Source organism: Anolis sagrei, chromosome 5 (assembly GCF_037176765.1).
Source record: "Anolis sagrei isolate rAnoSag1 chromosome 5, rAnoSag1.mat, whole genome shotgun sequence".
Lineage (NCBI taxonomy): Eukaryota > Metazoa > Chordata > Lepidosauria > Squamata > Dactyloidae > Anolis > Anolis sagrei.
Window position 1 is genome coordinate 28,862,682 of NC_090025.1, and position 23,844 is coordinate 28,886,525.

Consider the following 23,844-nt stretch of genomic DNA (forward strand, 5'->3'; position numbering starts at 1 on the left):
TCCCTGCTGAATTAAGTGAAAAAAAGTTATTTTATACTTTGAACTCCTTTTGCATTGAGTGAAGTAGACTGAGGACAAAGAGGGAAACTGAGAGGAGGAGAAAAATATTGTGCTATTTTAAATGCATCTTAAAATGGAATGACAGGGGATTAATTGGAACTGTCTCTGACAAATTAAGGAAGTTGGAGGATATGCAATACATAAACATGCAAACGTGTTTTCCCTCTGTTTCATCAACACCAGGAGAGCAGGCATAACCATAAAAATTAGAAATGGCCTGTAGTGCTTGAAAGCATTTTTAATTCAATGCTCTTAATTTAATTTTAGATGTAAATGTAAAAGTATTACTGTTTAAATTTGGTTGCACAACTTAGAATTTTGTTTTCATAAACCCAAAACTAATTAATTCTTCCTCTCGATTTTAGCTAATAATACCTTGTATGTAGGCAGTGAGGCAGGGGAGCAATGGAAAAAAATCCTTATTCAAACTTTGATACTGTGAGTGTTTTGGACTTCAGCAACCATAAGCCCTGGCCAGTTTGGGCAGTCACCGGGAATTCTGGACACTAAAGTCCAAAACATCTACTTTAAGATCTATGTGATTGTTAGTATTTTCTTTGCCCTACTGTGGAAACGGTTTGATGATGCTGATCATGCAACAACAACAAAAAGAAATCTGCTGAAGGAAGTGTAACAGAGAGCTGAGGGTTAAAGGTTTCCTCTTGATATTAAGTCTAGTTGTGTCTGACTCGGGGCGGTGGTGCTCAGCTCCATTTCTAAGCTGAAGAGCCAGTGCTGTCCTTAGACACCTCCAAGGTCATGTGGCCGGCATGACTGCATGGAGCACCATTATCTTCCTACCGAAGTGGTACCTATTAATCTACACATATTTGCATGTTTTTGAACTGCTAGGTTGGCAGAAGCTGGGCCTAACAGCGGGAGGTCACCCCACTCCCCAGATTCGAACCACCGGCCTTTCGGTCAGCAAATTCAGCAGCTCAGCGGTTTAACCCGCTGCACCACTGGGGGGCTCCAGGTTATTGATCAAGTAATTCTCTACCTGCTCTCACTAAAATCTGCCCACTGTTGCACAGGAATGAGCATTATCCCCCATGTTAATGTTTCCCATATCGTGTTCAGGAATCTGGTCAATATATACAATGGTTTTTTTTTCCTCTACAGAGACAGACACTGCTTCTGAGACACAGCACCAGAAGCCTGGCAGAACTGGGAGTATCTTTTTGACAGCTGAATTATGAAAGTGTTTGGAAAACAGAGGGGGAGATAGGAAGAGAATAATTAAGACAGTGGGCAACAGATGAATGCCTCTTAATGCAGCCAGTCAAAATGGCAGGCCATTTGTGCCAGTGGCTGAGGCTTCTGCACAAAAGTTAATAGATTCTCTTAAAAACAGTGAGAAGGGAGATGGAGGGAGAAATGCAAGATTCTCTTTTTGTTCTTTCAGCAGAAAAGCCTTGGGAGGAAAAGAACAGATTCAGTGTTTCCAGACTTCAAAGAACACAGGTTTCTTCAACATTAACAAGTTTCAGCATTCGTATCTCACAGTGAAATGAGTTTTTGCATCACTTGAAAAATCCCATGGGGCCACAGAAGCATTAACCCGCGTGTTAATTGTAAAACAATGCAGACGTTAGGGTTGGTTTGTGTATGTGTGTGAGAGAGAGTGTGTGTTTTCAATCAAATCTAAGCACACAAAAATGGAAGATGGTTAGTCATTATAGGCAGAAAGAAATAGCTAATGAGAACTGTGGAAAAGCCAGGCATTTCCTCTGGAAAATTCACAATCTTCCCCACAATGAAAAGGCCTAATTAAAATTAGAAGGGGCTGATGAGGAAACAAGCTGTATCTTTGTTCTTTCCCAAGTTTCTCAGTATACACTGTGTCTTCCTTCCCAGCAGTTCTTGGGTGTCATATCAACCTCTTTCTTGTAAGAGTCACCACCTGATCGGTTTTTAAAAGTTATACTAAGGTAAAGGTAAAGGTTTCCCCTTGACATTAATTCTAGTCGTGTTCACTCTGGGGGCTGGTGCTCATCTCCATTTCCAAGCCGAAGAGCCGGCGTTGTCCGTAAACATCTCTTAGGTCATGTGGCTGGCATGACTACATGGAGCCCCGTTACCTTTTCACCAGATTGGTACCTATTGATCTACTCACATTTGCATGTTTTCAAACTGCTAGGTTGGCATAAGCTGGGCCTAACAGCGGGATCTCATCCTGCTCCCCAGATTCAAACTGCTGATCTTTTGATCAACAAGTTCAGCAGCTCAGCAGTTTAACCTGCTGCACCAATGGGGGGCTCCAGCAAGTTGTACTGAGCAACTAAAAATATTAGGTTCTCAGCTTTATCCTGATTGCATGATTTGAAACACATACACATTCACAGGTTGGTTTTTTTTTCATTTTAAAACAAACTTTTTTGTAATTATGAGCCAACATGGTGTAGAGGTTTGGATTTTGAGCTAGCACTGTGGAGACAAGGATTGAAATCTGTGGAAACCTATTCCATTTTATCTTCGGCAAGTCTCTCACCCTCAGAGAAAGGCACTAGTACCTCTCCTCTGAACCAGGCTTGCCAAGAGGATTCCATGATAGGGTCACCTTAGGGTTGCCGTAAGTGAGAAATGGCTTGAAGGCACACAGCATCATTTGTAGTTGAGTTGGGAGTTAGTGTTCATCCATCAATATATTTATGTCCCACAAAATTGTACGTTTGAGAGATCATAACATCACATATCCAGATCTAATGGGTGGCTGTGTGGTGGTGACTGCATTGAAGACAAACCATCAATTATCAATGTGTTGTTGAAGGCTTTCATTGCCAGAATCACTGGGTTGTTGTGGATTTTCCAGGCTGTATGGCCATGTTCCAGAAGCATTCCCTCCTGATGTTTGTCCCACATCTATGGCAGGCATCCTCAGAGGATACCTCTGAGGATGTCTGCCATAGATGTGGGCAAAACGTCAGGAAAGAATTCTTCTGGAACATGGCCATTCAGCCCGGAAAACCCACAGCAACCCAATTGATTATCTTTTTTTCTGGTTACTTTCTGCCACAATTGACAATCCAAACTTGTTCAATGTGGCCTATACATGCACAAAATGTTGGTTGATTTGTGTCATCAGAAATCTGGCATATTATTGCATCTCTAACCACCTGCAGCTTGTACATGTATGAGAGCAGTTAATGCCACTAAGGGAATGGGGCTTTCCAAGTAAATTCCAGACCTGCTGCATCACTGGACCCTGATAAAACAAGGCAATATTTTCCCTCTTCTGAGTTATTTCCAACATAATAATGAATAATTAACATTTATGATTTGCAGGATTAACAAGCAGAATGAAGCTGTTAGCAAATGTCTGTTCTACCCAGACATCAAATGAAAATGACAATACTGGTTACAATAAATTTACCCCTATATTACTCTGGAAATTAACATATTATCAACATTGATTCAGTGCTGTCTTTAGGAAGATTGTCTCACTCTCTAAAATTCATGGTTTTTAGCATCTCATTCAACCTTTATAAAAGGGGAAAGCTTACCAAACCTCAGAGGACATGACTTATACAAGGGACATCTACCATCCCTCCTTATACGTTAACATTAATCTATTTCCTGCAACCATGAAAAATCCCCAAAATGTTTTGGTTTTACTGTGTGCATTTTTGTGTTGCTGTCTTAAGACTCAGCTTTGGGAGATAACTGAATTGCAACATTACAACATAATTAATTCCTGTGTTTTTATTCCTTTTTTCTGTTTCACTTCTCATTTTCAGTTTATTTTTCAGTTAGCTACAATTAGAATTTGTAAGCACCACTTTTATTTATTTGCATGAGTTATTGCTATGTTACAGGCCATAGTAAGACATGATTATAATATAGAGGACATTACTTTTTTTTACTTTTTAAAATAAATTTAAGTTATTTTAATAGTTCACCGATCTCTATTTTCCATAAAACAACAGCCAGGAAAACAATAACACCACAAAATTTCAATAAGAACTCTGTAAAACATAACAGTTTGTATTACCCTACAAATCTTGTTCCAAGTTGCATTAATGTGCTGCTTTGTAAGAAAGGGGATTTTTTGTGTTAAAAACAGCACATCAATACAACCTGTTTTTCCCTGAAAATGTTTCATGTTGCAAGTGTGATACTGGTCCATGGCCAAGTGGCCTCACCTTAGTAGATAACCCAGTAGATGTAATATGATGCAATTTTGTTCTAATTATACCAGTAGTAATTTGAGCAACTGCTGATAGAGATGAAAGGCTTCCTCATTTTGTTTCGTGTTGCATCAAAACATTGATAAGCTCCTTCTGCTTTCCCTTTGCTCTTCCCGGTACTTCCTCTTGCTTCTCCAGCTAAATTATAGAAAGGCAAAACAAACATAACAAAATCAGCACTGAGCCTGAAAACAAAGGGGAGTTGTATCTGGACAGTACTCTGTACTTTTCTGAATAATGTTTACGTAATTATAATTTTCTTGTTGGTCATCCACTAGTGTGTGACAATCAGACAATATGCTTAATACAACAGCAGTGTATCTGGGGTGGGGGGATTTATTGCTGAATTATTTGGAGCCTACTATTGAAACATTGCAGCACAAGCCAGCTTTGAGTTTGCCAGGGGTTCTTTCCAAAAGAAGAACACAGCTCAGGAGGGTTCTTCATTTTTTTTCCTTGCTGCCAACAAATTTTATGGTCTGCTGTAGGTGAACTAGTAGCAACTGAGAAACACTGACATGAGAATCTGCAGACCCCTCATTCTTTCGAAAGAGGCAATATAAATCCCCTCTTGTTCTTCCTTTATTGCCATCCCTGCATTTTGAAATACCCTGCCTGACAAAAAGACATATTGAATTTGGAGCCTTGTGTAGATTTTGGTGTGTCTTTTTGGTTGGTTTACTAAAGATACCTCCACAAAATGGATTTTCCATATGACCAATGAGACGACAGCTGGGGCCTTTCATTGTCAACATGTTAGTCCATTCCAAAATTCAAATCCGTTGGGTTGTTTCCAGTGGTGCCCTTCTATAATAAAATAGGAAGCAAAGTAATTTTGCCAAGGGTAACTCTCTCCTGTAGTTCTCCACGCTACCATCCATGCAGTTCTTGAGAGCCCTCCAATCTCTGGAGAAGATTGGAGGGGAAGATAGCTACAGAAAGTATAGGAAATGTGAACATAACCTCTATACTTTTGTTAGCCCATCAAAATATTTCTTGTGAATTTTAAAGGTGCCATTTTGCCTTATTAGCCTTCTGTTACATTTATGAAAAGTCATAATTTTTATAGTTGTTTTGCATACTGATGCCTTACACGGAATTGATACTTCTTTTACATCTGCTCCTGAAGTAATTATTTTGCCTCAAAAGTGTTGGTCTTTGATACCTTTTTTTTTTTGAAGTTCACTTTTCTCAGGGGGTTTCCCTCTGTATGTAATATTTGGCTGTAAATTCAGGTAGATAGAATATTGTTATGGGGAACTCTTTAGTTATACACATTTCCTAGAAATCAATGCAACATGTTGACTAAAGATGAACAGTAACCCTACTTTTCATTCAAATGTCCTTCATAGCCACAATTGAACTGAAAGAAAACCCATTGGGTCAGTAGTTTTTGCATGTTCTAGCAAAGAATGAGTACTGGCTTTGACTTCAAGATATTTAGTTAAGCGAATCTGATACTTCCTTTCTTCTGTACCCTGAAGAAATGCTTCTGCAAACAAAAATGTAACTGAGAGCCACTGTGGGCCTATTAGAAGAGAACCTTACAAACTTGATATTAATATGCAAACAGATTTTGTAGCACCTTAGAGACTAACTGAAAGAACAAAGTTGGTAACATAAGATTTGATAAGATCAATCTACTTCCTCAGATACATGGAATAAAGTGCCATCAGAGGAAACAGATGATTTCTGTGAAAGCTTGAGCTACCAACTTGGATCTCTCAGTATCTAAGGTGCTACAAACTCCCTTTACATGCTGCTTTTCATGCATTGTCTTTGAAATTGATATTAGTTTTTGTACCGAGAGGAGAAGTTCAGCATAGACCCTTGATGACTGCACTCCACCCATACATTAGGTAATTGTGGAGAAAGCAAAGAAACATGAGAGATCACCAGTTCATTGAACTTCCTCTTGGTTGTCAAATGAACCAAAGCTTAGAACACATATCTGCCATCCCCAGTCTCACCAAACTCTCCAAACAACCCAAATCTTCAGTGTTCTCTCTTCCACAAAGGAAATTGACCATATTGAAATAGTTTGGAGTGTCTCTTCACTCAGAACAGAGAGAACATGAAGCACATATGTTACTCCTCTAATTTACTCTCTGTACTTTTCTACTAGCCACATATCAGTAGTGCAGTGTGGGCATTAAGTAAACCAGAACGCAAAGTAGAAGTACAAGAAGTAGTAATTGGACATCAAGGAAAAACATCAAAGAAGGACATGGAAGATACAGAGGTGAAGGAATTGACCGATGGAAGAACACAGGGAGGACCGTGAGTCCAATGCTCATATGCTTAAAGAAAAGAATTGTATTAGAATAAAACAACATAAGTGGCAAGGATAGTATATGTGGATGGAATCATTGAAGGTGGGATTCAAGATTGAAAGGATGCCAGAAATACTTTAGAAGGAGTTATTCAAACACGAAGCACACCGCACACAGGAATGGAAATTATTGCTCACAGTTATGATGCTTAGGCTACAGCTTTGTACAATTTAACTATGGCTGAAGATCTTTGTGGAAATCTGATAGTTACAACTTGAGTGAACCCAATTAATTAATTAATTGATTCTTTCTTTGATTTTCTTAATTCTGTTGATTCATTGGATCTCATTGAGGCTAGCAGGCTAGTTAGACCAGGTATGGGAATCATGCCACCTCTAAGTAAGTTTGGAAATAAATGTTTGGAGATGCCATTCTATCATATTTTGAAGATGGCATGATCTCTCCTCTTCTTGTATGGCCATTAAGCTTCTTAGGATGATTTCTTAGTAATAGATATAGGTTTTTTTCCTGTTGATGTTAGTTAATAAGCATTAAATGTGAATGTTTTGGTAACCTGTTAACATTTTCATTCAATTAATGGTGTCCTTTACAATATATCACATTAAACTTTTTAGTTCTTATTTGGTGGACTAAATGTAAATTGAATGTTATAGTAAAGTATATACTGTAGATTGTGAAGTGATATCAATAGGGTGATGTCTGGAGTTACCAGAGAAGAACTATACAGTAGAGTCTCGCTTATCCATCATAAATAGGCTGGCAGAACGTTGGATAAGCGAAAATGTTGAATAATAAGGAGATATTAAGGAAAAGCATATTAAACATCAAATTAAATTATGATTTTACAAATTAAGCATCAAAACATCATGTTTTACAACAAATTGACAGAAAAAGCAGCTCAATTTACAGTAACATTATGTAGTAATTACTGTATTTATGAATTTAGCACCAAAACATTGCAATGTATTGAAACAGCTATGGATCCAGGTGGGAGGCAGACTGCGTTGGATAATACAGAACGTTGGATGAGTGAAGGTTGGCTAAGCAAGACTCTACTGTATTTTGAAGGGCTACATTCTTTCTTTTATGCTTGGTTTTGCCTCCTTCTTTTCCCATGCCCAACATAAAATTATTAATAAACACTGCTGGAATTAACTACACATAGGAAACCCAATCCCAGATCCCTAGATGCTTTTGAAAGCAATGCTTCAGTTTAAAGGGGAACTTTTAGATAGAATTATAAATCAGTCTCTATAGCTACCTCATATATTTTTTTATTAAAACACAAACAAACAGCTGTTCATATTTTCCAAAGCTCTTGTGCAACAAATGCAACTTGTGGGGTTTTAAAAAATTTATTTAGCTACAGCTGTTGTCAGCTGAGGCACATTCCATACAATTGCATTTCTCTCAGTGCTGAAATCCAATAGCTCTCAACCTAAACACATTAAGGCGGCATAAATTTGGTCATAATCTGTTAATCTGACTTCTTTATTCTTTATCAAACTCATGAAAGACCATGTTTTATACTCTTATGCCAGATTATCAAAGGCAATCATCTCAAGTGTGGTAGTCTTGCTTGAGTTTTTGCTGCAACTACTTCACTATAAGTAAATGTGAAATATGTTTAACTCCAATTGGTAAAATCACAAATCATTCTAATTTTAGCCAGATTATATACCTCTAGAAAACTTCTAAAATGGTTACTGTGCTATTTGTTGTTTGCCTTTAAGTGGTTTATGGTGATCCTAAGGTGAAGTCATCACATAGTTCTCTTCTCAAGATTTGTTCAGGGGAGGGGGGTTACCATTGGCTTTTTCTGAAGCTGAAAGTGCATGACTTGCCCAAGGTCAACCAGTTGATTTTATGACTGAGTGGTGTTTGAACCTTGGTCCCTAACAACACTCAAACTACTATGCCACATTGGCACTGGGAAGACCACCTTTGCAGTTGAAGAAATGATACTGTACTATGTGGTTATTATTTGTTTCTCCTGTAAAAGCCTCATCCATAATCAGCACACAAAATCTATGGGCAGATAATATATCTGTGACTTTTGCCAGACTATGAAGGAGAACTTTGGAAAAACTGACACTGGGGTCATTTTTTTTCCTTTTTGCATTCACCTTTCCTATGTCTCTCTAACTATGTGAAAACATTGGAAGTGCCTCAGTACTGTTTCAACCATCTAATTGAGCTTCCAGGTTCTTCGGAAGATCAGGAGCTGAACTGAGTTGGCAGTAGATGGCAACGTGCCAGAGCAAAGTCAGGCAGATATTTTCAAAGCTTTGAAAATACTCTCAAAGAAAGGTGAGGAGGGGAGGTAGTACAAAAGTCCCCTGTGTTTAAAATCCCAGTTCCAAGCAATCATTGGCAAAAACCAGACCTTGTAATTCGAAATAAAATTCAGTCTGCATATTTTCTCGCCTTTTGATTTAGCTCCAGTGTAGGGAGGATAGATAGCAAAACACGCGCAGGCATATTGTTTAAGAACAATCAAAAGCTTAATTTACCCTCAAAGGAAATAGAATGGAGTGCTGTGCTTTGAATGGAAATGAGACTCAGTACTACCACTGTCCGTGCATTTTGTAGGTGTTTAGAAGATCATCAGGCCTTGAGAAGTAAAAGAAAATGGGAGAAATACTCCAACATCAACTGACTGTTGGATTTCTGCTCACTAACTCTTTAGTACAGTGTTGCATTTATCTTCAGTCTTATACATCTGTTGCTGGAATTAGTTTTAAGATCATGCTTTTGAATGGCTTCTCTATCCAGCAGGATTATGTTTGGCATGCCACTCTGAGAGTGTTTCCATAAAAAGATTAGGCACCTGTTCCCACCGATATGTATTCCTAAGTGTCTTCTGAGTAAATAGCTTGTGTCATTCAATGCTGTTTTGATTTTTGTCAACCTCTTTCTAAAAGGTTGCTAAGGAGCAGTGAGATGCCTGTAGCCACCCCCCCCCCCCCCCACACACACACACAAAGTTTGTAAACTATGTCTTAGTTTACAAACATTAGCTATGGCCTGGGTCCAGTTTTCAGGACAATTTTTGTCTTCTTCATCTGCTTCCTTTGCCACTGAAGGTCAAAAGATAACTATATACTATCATCGTGGTAATATCTGCCCAATAAGAAAACAGAATGTAAGTTACATCCTAGTCAATGGACAAAATCGAAGAAACTGTAGCAGAAAGCAACACTGTTCTGATATTTTAGGATGTGACCCAATTGGTATGATATGTTGTGAACAATTGGGTCACATCCTAAAATATCAGAACAGTGTAGCTTCCCACTTTATCCTTTTAGGTTAAGACAGAGTGAGTTCAACGCCAGACAGTGAGTTTAATGGCTCTGACCAGAGTTGATTATGGATTCAAGTCAAATCTCAGCTCAACACTGTAATCAATACAACACAGTAGTTCATCTATGAATATACATGGCTGACAAATCACCTTTTATTTTCTTGTTGGAACAAACCAGTTTTTTTATTTATCTGGAGTTTGTTGTAGATGTTTTTCTTGAAGTATTGGCACAACTTTTTCCAAGATCTGCTCCTAATATCTTTGTTAATTCTTATGTTGTCTGATGTATCATAGTTCTGAATGGTGGTGCAAAGGAAGGAAGACAAATGAGGAATGTTCAAATGGAAAATTTGAATTCATCAATGCTGGGATTTCAAACGTAAGAAATGGAAATAATGAAGAACAAGATATTATAATAAACATTTAAGGCATGAAGGCATGGGTTTGCTACTTAAGTACCTACAGAAACAAAAGGTTGACAAATATTAAAATAAACTCTCTATGACATCTTTGCTTAAGATATGTGAATAACTTGGGAAGTGATGTTAAAATGTTTAGTGCATATAGTCTAGAACAGCGTCCTCAAACTTAGGCCCGGGGGCCAGATACAGCCCTCCAAGGTCATTTACCCGGCCCTCACTCAGGGTCAACCTAAGTCTGAAACAACTTGAAAGCACGCAACAACAATCCTATCTCATCTGCCAAAAGCAGGCCCACACTTTCCATTGAAATACTAAAAAGTTTATATTTGTTAAAATTGTTCTTAATTTTAATTATTGTATTGTTTTAAGTGTTTTTGTACTACAAATAAGATATGTGCAGTGTGCATAGGAATTCAATCTTTTTTTTTATTATAATCTGGCCCTCCAGCAGTTTGAGGGACTGTGACCTGGCCCTTTGTTTAAAAAGTTTGAGGACCCCTGGTCTAGAAAGAGAAGGATGGAGGTAAATGCTAACGCAGCAAAGAGTGTAGTTGGTTTCTAACGCTTTCATTTTGGCTGGATACCAATTGTGGTCTTACATAGCTGCTTAGAACTGAGGTAAAATATTTATCTTTTCTTGTGTAGCTGTCTAGTTTTGAAGTTGGCAGTTTCTCATTGTCACTATTTATTTATGAAGATTTACTCACCCCTCTTCTCAATGAATCTCAGTGTCCCGGTCAAGCATGTTATTCACCTCTGCCTTAAGGCCATGCCTCAGCAGTTTTATTTGTCACTAACAGTTCTCTGTTACAATCTGACCGCGAAGGAGTTGAAGGGAGAAGCTTACGTCCTGGGACAAGATCTGTGACCCCCATCAATCTCCATGAAGATAGGGAACCTTTATTATGTCCACTGTTTTCACAGAAGTAATACTAATATGTATTTAGACACTGGAATGGTTTCTTGTTCTTGTTGTTGTTGTCATTCTCATAGCAAGGCTGAATAATTTTCCCAATTCCTACCAAATGGAATTTGAGTTCTTCTAACTTGTTATGGACATTGATAGCACCTTCAAAGAATGTGTGGGAATCTGAGAGCTTTTCATAAACATAATACTTATTTTTTGGTAGGATTGATTTAAATGGGAGATTCTTAATCATTGTGATACTATTGTAATCATAGAGTTGGAAGAGACCTCATGGGACATCCAGTCCAACCCCCTGCCAAGAAGCAGGAAAATTGCATTCAAAGTACCCCCAACAGAACGCCATCCAGTAGAGAGCTAAAACAATATAAGGTGTTAAATTAGGACCTACTGGTGTTAACAAAGCCTTTCTGATCATAAGAGCAGCCCTCCATAGGTCTAGCAAATGTGCATCTAATTCATTATTTTGTTTTCCAAATTAACAGCGAGATGATTCCAGGAAATGTATAAACAGGGCATGTAAACAGTAGTGTGTAGTCTTTGACTCTGGATTTCACTTAATATGTGGTTACTTAAACAATTAAAGGGTAGCTTGAGTCAGAATAACATTTTCTTGTGACATTTTAAAGGTCAACAAATTTACTATAGCTTGTCATTTGTACTTAAAATATATAGGAGGAGAGCCTTGATATCGCCTTCTTCAAGGCCACCACAACACCAACAGGCCCAGGAGGGCCTCACCATTGCCCTCCTCAAGGCTGACACAGCACAAACAGGCCAAGGAGTGCCTTGCCATTGACCTCCTCAAGGCTGGCATTGCAGCAACAGTCCCAGGAGGGCCTTGCCATCGCCCTCCTCAAGGCCAGCATGGCACCAACAAGCCCAGGAGGCTCTCACCATTGCCCTCCTTGAGACTGCAGCGGCACCAGCAGGCCCTTGCCATTACCCTCTACCAGGCTGCCACGGCACCAATTGATTTATTGTTGTTTGATGTTTGTTCGTTTTGGCAATGAATGTTTGCCACTTTGTTCTTTTGTCTGTAAACCACCCTGAGTCCCTTCGGGGAGATAGGGCAGTATATAAATAAATTATTATTATTATTATTATTATTATTATTATTATTATTATTATTCTATATAAGGAAATGGGCAGTAATTATCCTGAAATTCACATTTTCTGGGCCTGGTAAGTCAGCTTTACCAAATTGTGTTCCCATATAAAACCAAGTTGTTTTCACAGAGAATTTGGAATTCCTCCAAATTGTGAGCCTTTCCTTCATAGTAGTGAATGATGGATAACAATTTGCTATCATACTTCCTTTTTACTCTTTCACAGACAACTGCACTAAATGGGTGAAAAATGACATCAAAGATACCCAGTAAGCAGGCTTCACTGTTTGTATTCTTTTGTTTCTGAAGGTTGTTCAGGGGCAGCAGCATCTATTACTGTTAAACAATGTGTGGTTCTTAAAGGCACATCCTAATTTTATTTTTGTAGAAGTCATAAGGAACTTCTAGTTCATGTTGTCGATTTCACCCTATGGACTGTCCCATCTGGGCAACAGATTCTTGGAGAAGGCCCTGAAGAAAGATCTGCCTCTTCCAGGAAAAGAGATGGCTACCAAAGTCTTGAAGAGTTTTTCTTGAACCTGTAGCTCAACTATGTTTGGCTCTCCCTTATTTTCTTTATACGAGAAAGTTGTCAACTCCTGAAATATGTTTTTTGAACATGTTGATTGTATGATGTCAATAGGGTGGTTTTTGTGGGATCGTTGGATTTGACATAGGGAAAATGTTTAGGAAAATACTTCAGCTCGACTTTTAGGTGATAAATATCAAATTGAGTTAAGTGTGCAGGTGCATTTAACATGAGTGGGGTGGGGGTGGGGGTTGGAGTGAGCTAGATTAGGGCTGCAATATACAAGGAACAAGGTTACCTATTCTCTGTGTTACTACAGTTTCAACAAAAATCAAATACTGTTCCTGGTACCAGTACCAAATTGTCTTCTAGATCAGGACAAATGGCTTTGAACTCCTGCCAAATAACAGCTTTGGAGAAACAGCATAGAATCATAGAGTTGGAAGAGACCACATGAGCCATCTAATCCAACTCATAGAGACCACATGAGCCATCTAATCCAACTCACTGCCATGCAGGAAAAGTGCGATAATTTCATCTGAGACACCATGTGGTAGAAAAGGGTTTTAAAAAGCAAAAACAGCACTGCCTTTATGCCCAATCCTGTACTGATTCCCCTGTGATTGGTATTTTTAAAATGAAAAACAAGTAGATGCATTAAATATGAATGTTTGTTGATGTAATGTCTGGCTTTTAGCCAGAAAGGTTACCTCATCCAACAAAGGCATTGGTAATGAACTTTCTCGCGTGCTCATTTCCTGGCCACTTGTATGAGGAAGATGTGCCAAGAATTGCTCAAGCAACAAGTCTTGCCCATATCGTGGCACTTAATGTTTGAGTACTATTACAAAGTACTGCAAGTACTTTGAGTACCATTACAAAGTACTGCAAGGAAGATGCATCTCTCTGTAGAATGATTCAGTGGTTGAAGCTACCATTTGAAATTTGCTGGACCCAACAAAGTAATCCCATGTTTACTCCCATCTCTTTTGAAGTTCTGAAAAGGAAGCTTGTGAAAAAAGGAGGGAGTGGAAGAGCCAAAAAGAAGCATTCAGGGATTTGTTTACTTTTGAAAGAGCAGTGGCTATAATATATGTCTGACTTGGTTTTTATAGTTTGTGCTCCATATGAGAAAAGTAATGTATCAACATTTCTATGTGTCACAAAGTGTCAATTGGCAAGGGTGGAGTTATTTAAAATGCACATGGCAAGAATAAGATCCTCATCCATTTGCACGCTAATGTGCTGTTCTAAGTCATGCATCATGACATCTTCAAGGAGGCCAGTCATAATTATGATGGATTAGACTGCAGAGTTGGTCCTAGATGCAATAATTGTTTCGCAGATGCTACCAATGTGACTTGAATTTCTAATAAATCATGGCTTGGAGGCAGAAAATGTGAAGCTGAATACCCAGCTCGTGTAATTGTAGAAGGAGCTAGAAATCCAAACTGCTGTGCTTGGTTTTGGGGGGGGGGGGGGGGCAGGGACAAGAAATGTTAATGCAAAAAAAGAAAGTGATGTCATAATATGAGGCTTTTCATAGACTTATAGAACAGCACACAGATTGTTATGTGTATCATTAGGGCTAAACCAAATGGGGGAAAAGTCCCTTTGAAGTTGAATTCCATATTAGAACTGGACTCTGAGCTGTTCTTTTTACTTTTCCTCACCCTCCTCTAATGCTATTATATAATTTCTAGTTATTGCTTTCTCATAAATTCATCTTATTGCATAGCTAACTGGAACACTCAGGGAAAACACAGACAACTGAGAGAAATGATTCCTGATCAAATGAGGGTTCTAGCCAATTTTCATTCCTTCACTTTCCCTTTACTTTGATGTTGCATAATGGCTAACGTGGTCCCTCTTTGAGTGCATCTACACAGTAAAATTAATGTAGTTTGACATCACTTTAATTGCCCTGGCTCAATGCTATTGAGTCATCAGAGTTGTAGTTTTACTATCTCTTTAGCTTTCTCTACCAAAGAGTGCTGGTGCCTGACCAGTCTACAAGTCCTAGGATTCCATAGCCCTGAGTCATGGCAAAGTTGTGTCAAACTGCATTAATTCAACAGTGTAGATGCACCCTTAGACTCACCATCCTCCCCTATGAGACCTTATAGATCGGTGAAGGTCGTATATCTGACTCTTCAGATTATAGAATCATAGAGTTGGAAGAGACCTCATGGGCCATCCAGTCCAACCACCTGCCAAGAAACAGGATAACCCTGCTTCTTGGCAGGGGGTTGGAAGATCTATCATGACGTAGATCTATCATGACAATTTTGGAAGGTCTATCATGACATAGGAACCATCACCCGCAGAACAAGTAATCCACTAAAGCAAATAAATTCCTCAGAGTTAGGGCGGCTCATAGCAGGACTGGTGTGGTACCTGGCCAGCCTTTATAAGACCTCAGATGGTCTATGTGACTTCTAGTCAGCTTTCACACAGTGCTCTGTCCAAGGTTCTGATAACTTCTGCTTTGTCTAAACCAGACGCGACCTAACCTTATTTTAGCAGACGTGATTGCTCCTTACTTGCCTTGACCTGACTTAAACTTACAGCGTTGTGCCAAGAAATGTCAGAGTTCTGAATGTGTTTCTTCTGGTGGTGGTGGCAACGGTGCTACACCTTCCAGATTCCCCTGTCTAGCATAGGAATCTGTGAGTCTGTAGCTTCCAAAACCTTGTTTCTCTGCTCTACTAAGTGCCATTTTTGCAGTCTGCTTTTGCTGCCAGCTAGGAATTGGACCAAAACAGATTTTATTCTTTGATCAAAGTTACTCCAGTAGTGTCATGGCTGTGTTTTAAACATTGGATTATATAACTCTGTACTTTGAATTATTATTTGCCCCTACCTTTATATTTTGGTTGTTTTTCTGTTGAATACAAAAATTTAAACTGAATACTTTCACGGGTGTCTCAGTATTTTTATGTGTGATCATTTTAGAGAGAAGCAAAAATTTGCATCTATATAATTTCTTATTACCTTTTACATTATAAGGAAATAAACCAGTAGAATGAGGAGTAAGCTATTTAAGCCATCTGTTACTCAACATCACAGAGAAATTAGAGGACACTGAGTAATATATCTGCTACAGTCTGCATCATGTGAATATCAACATATTCATATTTTCTTTCGGTATTAAACAAGTAACGGTTTTTAAATTACAGACATAGCCTGCCCTGAAACATTACAGGTCTGATTGAGTTCCTGGATCTTTTTGTGGATTCTGTTGTATTTTCAGGGTACAGAATGCTCAAAGTGATCTTCCATTCAGAGATGCTCCTGGACTCATACCATGGGGCACAAGTCCAAGTTCCTGTATCCCAGAAGGGCAAAAAACTAATTTATAGTCAGTTATGATGATGTGGCAATTTGGACTGCAGAATTGGTATGCCAAAGCATTGAATCCAATGTCTCTATTTTTCTGCTATCCAACTCTGACTTTATACAAAGCAATGCTTTCAAAAATCAGTTGACAGATCTAAAATTGGATATATTTTTTCCCCTTAAATCTCTATCGGGCGCTATACATATGTTCACGGTGTTCTTAGGACTATTTAACATATCACAAGAGAGACCAAATACGTGTCAAAGATACTACAGATTTCTATCCCAATCTTATAGTGAAGCACACATTTGACACACTTGAATTATGCGTTTTACTAATCATTGTAGTGTGTACATTCTTTACTAGCACTCCAGAGCACTTTTGCCATATGTATTCCACACAGTGGGCATCTAACTTGTCAGCTATGAAGCAGAAATAGAATGGGCATGAATTATTTTAATGTGAATTTAGTGATTTTGATTTAGCTAGAGGAAGTACACTATAACTTGGAGGCATAAATACTTAATAAATATGTGGGTATGTTAAGCTTTATGTTTTGTATCACTTAAGTGTGACTTTCTCCCTACCCCATTTTCTCTTTCAGATACAGTAAGCGGGCAACCTTGTGGATGGCCCCAGAGTAGGCCAGATGGAACAGGACAGAACCAATCATGTTGAAGGCAATAGTTTGACACCATTTCTAATTCCACATCCTTCTCATGTTTGCCAGGCAGAGCCTTTGTCTGTGAAGCTGCAGAATGGGAGCCCATCAGCAGAGAAGGCCCACATTGAAATAAATGGCAACGACACGTGGCTGCATTTCAAGGACAGCTATGGAATGAACCATGCTGTGAAAGGAAAAGCAAATAATCGAGTCAGCCCTGATCTCATGCAGGAAAGGAGAGGTTGTAATAAATATATGCAAAATGGTGGGATAAAACGCACTTTCAGTGATCCATCCCTGTATGGGCTTTACCAGAACAAGAAGTTTAAACAAGATGAAGAAGCAAAAGGAGGGAAAGAGGCCTTCTTAGTTGATGGTGATCAACCAGATGTTTCTAATGCATGCAGTGAGAAGGACTTGGCAGGTTTTAGAGTGGAACAAAGTGCAGCTTCAGTTCTTATACAGTCTTCAAGATACAACTCTGGTGCTTTAAAATCTCCTCATGCTCCCCAAATTCAGGATGAACTGGAGAATAGAGACATTAATTGCCACAAGAGAGACATTGTCTTGCTACACAAGAACAAGGCAGTGCCAATACCTAATGGTGCTATCGTTACTGCCTCTTCTATGGAAAACATGCATGGCGAACTCCTTGAGAAAACACTTTCTCAGTATAATCCAGACCATGTTTCCATTGCAATGCAAAAATCCACATCTCTTACAAACGCCATAAGTCCTCAGGCTACTAATGACTTGGCTTGTGGCACACCACATTCATCCCATACCTCAGGGCAGATCAGCTCCCCACAAACCTCAAATTCTGAGCTGCCTCAGGTGCTATCTTCTGTGGCTACTGAGATCCACAGTACTGAAAACTCCAGTGAATCACCTATATTGCCAGCATGCTACACTTTTCAGAATCCAGAACGTCAGTTACAGCAGGAAAAGTCAGAAAATTCACACCAGTCACCTGCAGAGAACTTTGTCCCAGGAGACACGGGGCAGGTTCCCAATTTGGATTACTCACAAACCAATCAAAATTTCTCACTAAATCCCAATAACAACCCGAAAGCTCAAAACAATAGCTTGAAAAGATTGTCAGAGCCTTCAGGTGAAAACGGTGCTTTATTTCAACAAAATTCCATGTTCAAGAAGGGTTCCTTCAGTTCACCTTCAGTTGCATCTTCCTCTCCAACTCCAGAGATAAACAGTATTCTGTCCATTGAGGGTTCAGAAGGCCATAATAACACTTCTGAAACTCAAAGTCAAATGAACCATTTTAAAGAAGAGAAAGATGGAGAGCAACAGCTACAAGGGGAAATTGCAACACAGATTCCTGACTTTTGCCAGCAAGCACTAAGTTCACAACAGGGTCTTCAACAAGGTGCTCAGGTTTCATCTGGCAATGAAAGTGATCCAGCACTCTCAGTGACACCAGGAGTCAGACAACAATATTCCAATGAAATGACATCAGGAATCAGGCATCAATATCCCAATGAAATACAGATCAAAATGGAGCCTCACATTCAAGACACACAATTATTAGGAAGCAGTAAAGATTTGCAACATTTTCAGCATCTCTATGGCCAAATTAATCAGGAGAATCTTGCTGATAATGAAAAAGATACAGTAAAAAATCAATTCCAACAGTCAAGAGCTCACCTGCAGCCTTCTTGGACAGGAATGCCATCCCCTCACTTTCATCCCAATGAGTCTCACCAAAAATCAAATGAGGTTCTTTTGAGGACAATGCTTCAGTTCCAGTCAAATTCAGCAGAGCAGATGCATTCAGAGCAGTATTCTGAAAATCCTGATAGGTCAAAAGTGCACACAGAACAAGCATGCTACCAGAATATCACACAATGTGAGCAAATACCAGCACTATACAAGAATGAGGCAACTCAGTTGCCTCCTCACCTTACAGCCAACCAGCAAATGCATTTCCAAAAACATTCACCCCCACAGCCTACAAAGATGAATACTCTGTTGAAATCCCATGAACAGCAGCAAAATGCAAAGCACTTTCACTTTGAGGCACGAGCAGAACATCACAATGAAGAGTCTTTGGAAGCACAGTTAAAACCACAGCACTTAAATCCTCCACCACAGGAGAATGAGCAATATTTACGTTCACATATTTTACAACAGATGCTCCAGACTCAGCCAGTACAACTGCCACAGAATCCACAACTAACCATGAACTCCCAGCAGCAAGCATTGCAAATGAAAAACAGAGACGTTCCCCAGGCATTCTCCCATTCACATAGCAGTCAAGAGCAGCAATTGGAAGGAACTTCATTTAGTCAGTTTAAATTAGAGGAATTTGAAACAGCAAACAATAACTTCAAATCAAGTGAGTTCCCAATACAAAACCCCCAGACCAGACTGGACCATGGATCAGGTATCAACAATCATGCTTTCAAAGCAAATACTATCGAAAAGCATTCCTACCCAAACAACATGCACTTAATCCCTGAGAAAAGGGAAAAACCTATGAACACTGAGCTGTTTGCAGAAAACATGACACATGACTTACAGCATATGCAATATTATTCAAATAGTATGACCCCAAAACAAGATACATCCCAGTGTTTCCAGGATCAGAAGCCGCAGTCTCCGGTAGGATCAGCTCCACAACGACCCTTCCAGCAAACACAAGAATATCCAAATTTTACCTCCAACATGTGTAGCCAGCAAGCTACCCAGACTCAACCGAGTTACTTGCCATATAGTCAGCAAACAGTATCTAATGCAGTAGATCAAAGGGAATGCCAGCTTACATCTCAACCCCATAGGGATTTTCAAAAGCATGCTGCTCTCCGGTGGCATATTTTAAACAAGCAAGAGCAACAAATGAACCAAAACAAATCTGACACATGTCACATTATGGGTCACAACAAACCTATCAAAGCTGAAGTTGGCTCCAAGTTGAATGCATGTCTTCCTCAGTTGGCTGGACAGTTGGAAAACAAGACATGGAAGAAAACAATCAAACAAGAGGTTCAGAACTTTAGTTGTGAGAACTCGCAACAAAGGAGTATTATTGAAACCATGGAGCAGCAGTTGAGACAGATTCAGGTCAAAACACCCTTTGATCACAAGTCCCTTACTATCAAATCACCAAAACATATAAAAGTCGAATCTGCAGGACCCATCACTGTTCTGTCAAGAAATTACAATCCTGCAGAATTTCATGCTGCATCCTTAGATCAACAACCTGTTCATTCTAATGAAAAAACACCAACCAAAAGAACTGCGGGAACAGCCTTCAATCATTTTTTAGAGTCACCTTCCAAGTTTTTTGATACTCCTGTAAAAAACTTGCTGGATACACCTGTCAAAACCCAGTATGATTTCCCCTCATGCAGCTGTGTTGGTGAGTTGAATTTTATGTTTTGAAAATGAAGGTGATACATGCACTCTCCATTTGATTAGTACTTACTAAGACTACCCCACGGGAGCCCCCGGTGGCGCAGTGGATTAAAGCACTGAGCTGCTGAGCTTGTTGATCAAAAAGTCGCAGGTTCGATTCCGGGGAGCGGCGTGAGCTTCCGCTGTCAGCCCTAGCTTCTGCCAACCTAGCAGTTCGAAAACATGCAAATGTGAGTAGATCAATAGGTACCGCTCCGGTGGGAAGGTAACGGCGCTCCATGCAGTCATGCTGGCCACATGACCTTGGAGGTGTCTACGGACAACGCTGGCTCTTCGGCTTAGAAATGGAGATGAGCACCACACCCCAGAGTCAGACATGACTGGACTTAATGTCAGGGGACTACCTTTACCTTTTTAAGACTACCCTACTTTTAAGCTCTGCCCTGTCTTACAGAAAACATCATTGCTTTTTAAAAATAAGAGAAAAGAAGTTGCATTTCTTAGAAATTCTATTTGAGCAATTTATTTCGGAAAGGACATTTAACCTGCTATAAATCTCTGATTCATATAATTCCATTGCTTTCTATCAGTTTCCTTCATGGAGAAAGTTGTGAGCAAACAGGAATCTTTCTGATTATGTGATCTGCTTTCCTGTTTTGCTTGGGAGTATTTTTTGTTTATTTATTTAAAGCATTTATATTCTTCCCTTCTTACCCAGAAGGACACTCAGGGTACAGCACAACATATATACAGCACACATTCAATGCCAGAACATAAAATAAACTATAAATATATATAAACACTAAAATCAGCCACCTCCACTTTGAAATCAATTATTTAAAACAGTGGTTCTCAACATCTTTTTTGACCAGGAACCACTTGACCAAGAACCACTTTGACCAGGGACTACTCTCCAACATTAGTACCAAAAGGGTTACAAATCAGATTTTGGTCAACTTTAGATTCCGTTTAGGGTGATGATTCAGAAAATTGCATTGGATAGACTATATAACTATAGTTTCTGATACAGAACATATACCATGGTCAGTGACAGGGAAGAAGTGGCAGGCAGCGCAAAAGAGAGGAAATAAAACAAAACAAACTCAAGAGACAGGAAGTTCAAAATAAATAAAGAGGAAGGAGGCTCACAGACCAGGTTTTCATCTTTGCAGCCCACTGGTGTTCCACGGCCCACAGGTTAAGAACCACTGATTTAAAACCATCTCCGATCAGCCATACCGATCTCCAAGTAGATCTCCAAGAGGAATTTCCCATAGGTAAATAAATACTGTGAATATAGCTGGTATCTTTCTTGCTATATCCAAGCACAATACAGGTATCCATTTCAGAGAAAATAATATCCATTTGAACTTTTTATAGATCCCATCCCTTTTCTAGCCTGAGCAGGGCCAGAAATGCAAGATGGATATCTAGACCAAAAATGGACAACTACCCAAAGTCTGTCGGTTGCACATGCCATTCAGCCGACCATGAAGGGTATACTCCTATTCTAGACCTTCTGGAGATGGTCCACCATTGTTCCAAGCCAGACACCCTCAAGCTCTGGCCTTCCAGCTGTTTGGGCTTCTAACTCCCAGAAGCCCTAGCCAGCTAGTTCAGTGGTCAGGAATTCTGGGGTTTGGAGGCCCAAACAGCTGGAGGGCCAGAGTTTGAGAATGCCTGGTCCAAACTTTCTAATTGTTTTAAGCCTAGTAGATGCAAAAGAGGAAATGACTAAAAGTTGGGTTCTTCATTGTAAGAAAAAAAAAGTTATGGTTTCAAAACAGCCTGGGAACAAACATATGATGAATTTGCCCTGCCATGCTCTCTAGAGGACACATGGCACACCTTGAGTATTTAAAAAATATGGGGAATACCTGAGTGACTGTCTGGAGTTTGCACTATGTAATTTCCCCACCCTTGAACTAGGTCGAGCAAGGACATTGCATCCAGTTCTGAGAAGTGAAAGTGGAAAATATGTATCCATACACAGCTTTATCCCCAATAGAATGTAAATGTGTGTGTGTGTATTTAGTTTAAGTAAAAAAATGGAATGAAAGTTTAGAAGCCTTGCATCTGTTTCTGGAGCCCTGGTGGTACAGCGGTTTGAAACGCTGAGCTGCTGAACTTGCTGGCCGAAAGGTCGACGGTTCAAATCCGGGGAGCAGGGTGAGTTCCCGCTATTAGCCTCAGCTTCTGCCAACCTAGCAGTTCAAAAACATGCAAATGTGAGTAGATGAATAGATATTGCTTCTGCAGGAAGGTAACGGCGCTCCATGCAGTACCAGCCACATGACCTTGGAGGCATCTATGGACTATGCCATCTCTTCAGCTTAAAAATGGAGATGAGGATCACCCCCCCAGAGTCGGACACAACTAGACTTAATGTTAAGTCTAATCCTACCCCCCCCCTCCCCCTTGGCTGTTTTCTCCCATCAGAGCTCTCTTTCAGGATTGTAAGAAAAAAATGTCATGGGGATGCAGTAAGTCGACAGACAACTTGAAGGCGCGCACACAAACATACACAGAGAATGGATTGTGGGGTAAGAGGAATAGGGTAAACTCAGCACCTTCCCACGCACCCTATGTCACTTTGGTCCTTTAAGTGTATCCCTGTATGATCCCACTTTAGATGGAACTGGGGATGACCCACAGTTGACACATGACAATTCTTCTTCGTAACATTGTGAAAATGTTTCTACAAATGCACAACTACATAAAATACATTCATACACTTCAAAATCATTGTTCTGGCTTTAAATGAGTAGTTTGTTGCAAGAAACCTATATTTTTAACTTCAAAAAGTTTTTTTTGTCGTGTCAGGAGCGACTTGAGAAACTGCAAGTCGCTTCTGGTGTGAGAGAATTGGCCACCTGCAAGGATGTTGCCCAGGGAACACCTGGATGATTTTTTTTGATGTTTTTATCATCCCTTTGGGAGGCTTCTCTCATGTCCCCATATGAGGAACTGGAGCTGATAGAGGGAGCTCATCCGCCTCTCCCTGGATTCGAACCTGTGACCTGTTGGTCTTCAGTCCTGCCGGCGCAGGGGTTTAACCCACTGTGCCACCGGGGGTTCTACTTCAAAAAGTAAAACTAGTTCATTTTTTCCTGTGATTTTTAAATAATCTAGGACACATAGATTTCAACTTTATGGTTCAAGGGTTATGAAAGTGAATAATTCTATTAGTGTGAATCTCAGTCCACTCAGTTTCTTTATGACTGAGCCAGATGATATAAAATAATTTTCCACCTTTCAGTTTCTCTGCACCAAGAAATAGTAAGAAGTGGTTTGATACATAGGTGGCCAGAGCATGATCTCATCCAATTTACTTTTATTTGCTGAACATTTAGATAACATATAACAAGATCTTCCCACAACAAAGCAGAGCAGCCTTTAACTGACTTTGCCAAAGTAATTGTAATAATCGTGCACTACTATTTCTTTCCTGATGCTATTTGAATTAGAACAAATTGCTTCTTATATTCCAAACATTACTCATTATTATCTTTAGTGCAAATACTCCCTGCTTTATTTTTCCTTTCCAAAGTGAAAATCACAGCTACGCCTATGCCTCTCGTCTCTCAATGAAATGTCAAATAACTAACTGCACATAACTATCCAGGATTTAAGAAACC

General features: G+C 39.5%; 1 protein-coding gene across 2 annotated transcripts in view; it reads left to right on the forward strand.

Moving 5' to 3' along the window:
• TET2 (tet methylcytosine dioxygenase 2) overlaps positions 1-23,844 on the forward strand; it is an 81,750-nt gene that overhangs the window by 36,725 nt on the left and 21,181 nt on the right. For both annotated transcript variants that reach the window (XM_060779142.2, XM_067468629.1), the window contains exon 2: positions 16,775-20,210. In XM_060779142.2, the coding sequence (XP_060635125.2) occupies positions 16,820-20,210 (3,391 nt within the window). In that variant the 5' untranslated portion in view covers positions 16,775-16,819. The remainder of the gene's footprint in view (positions 1-16,774; positions 20,211-23,844) is intronic.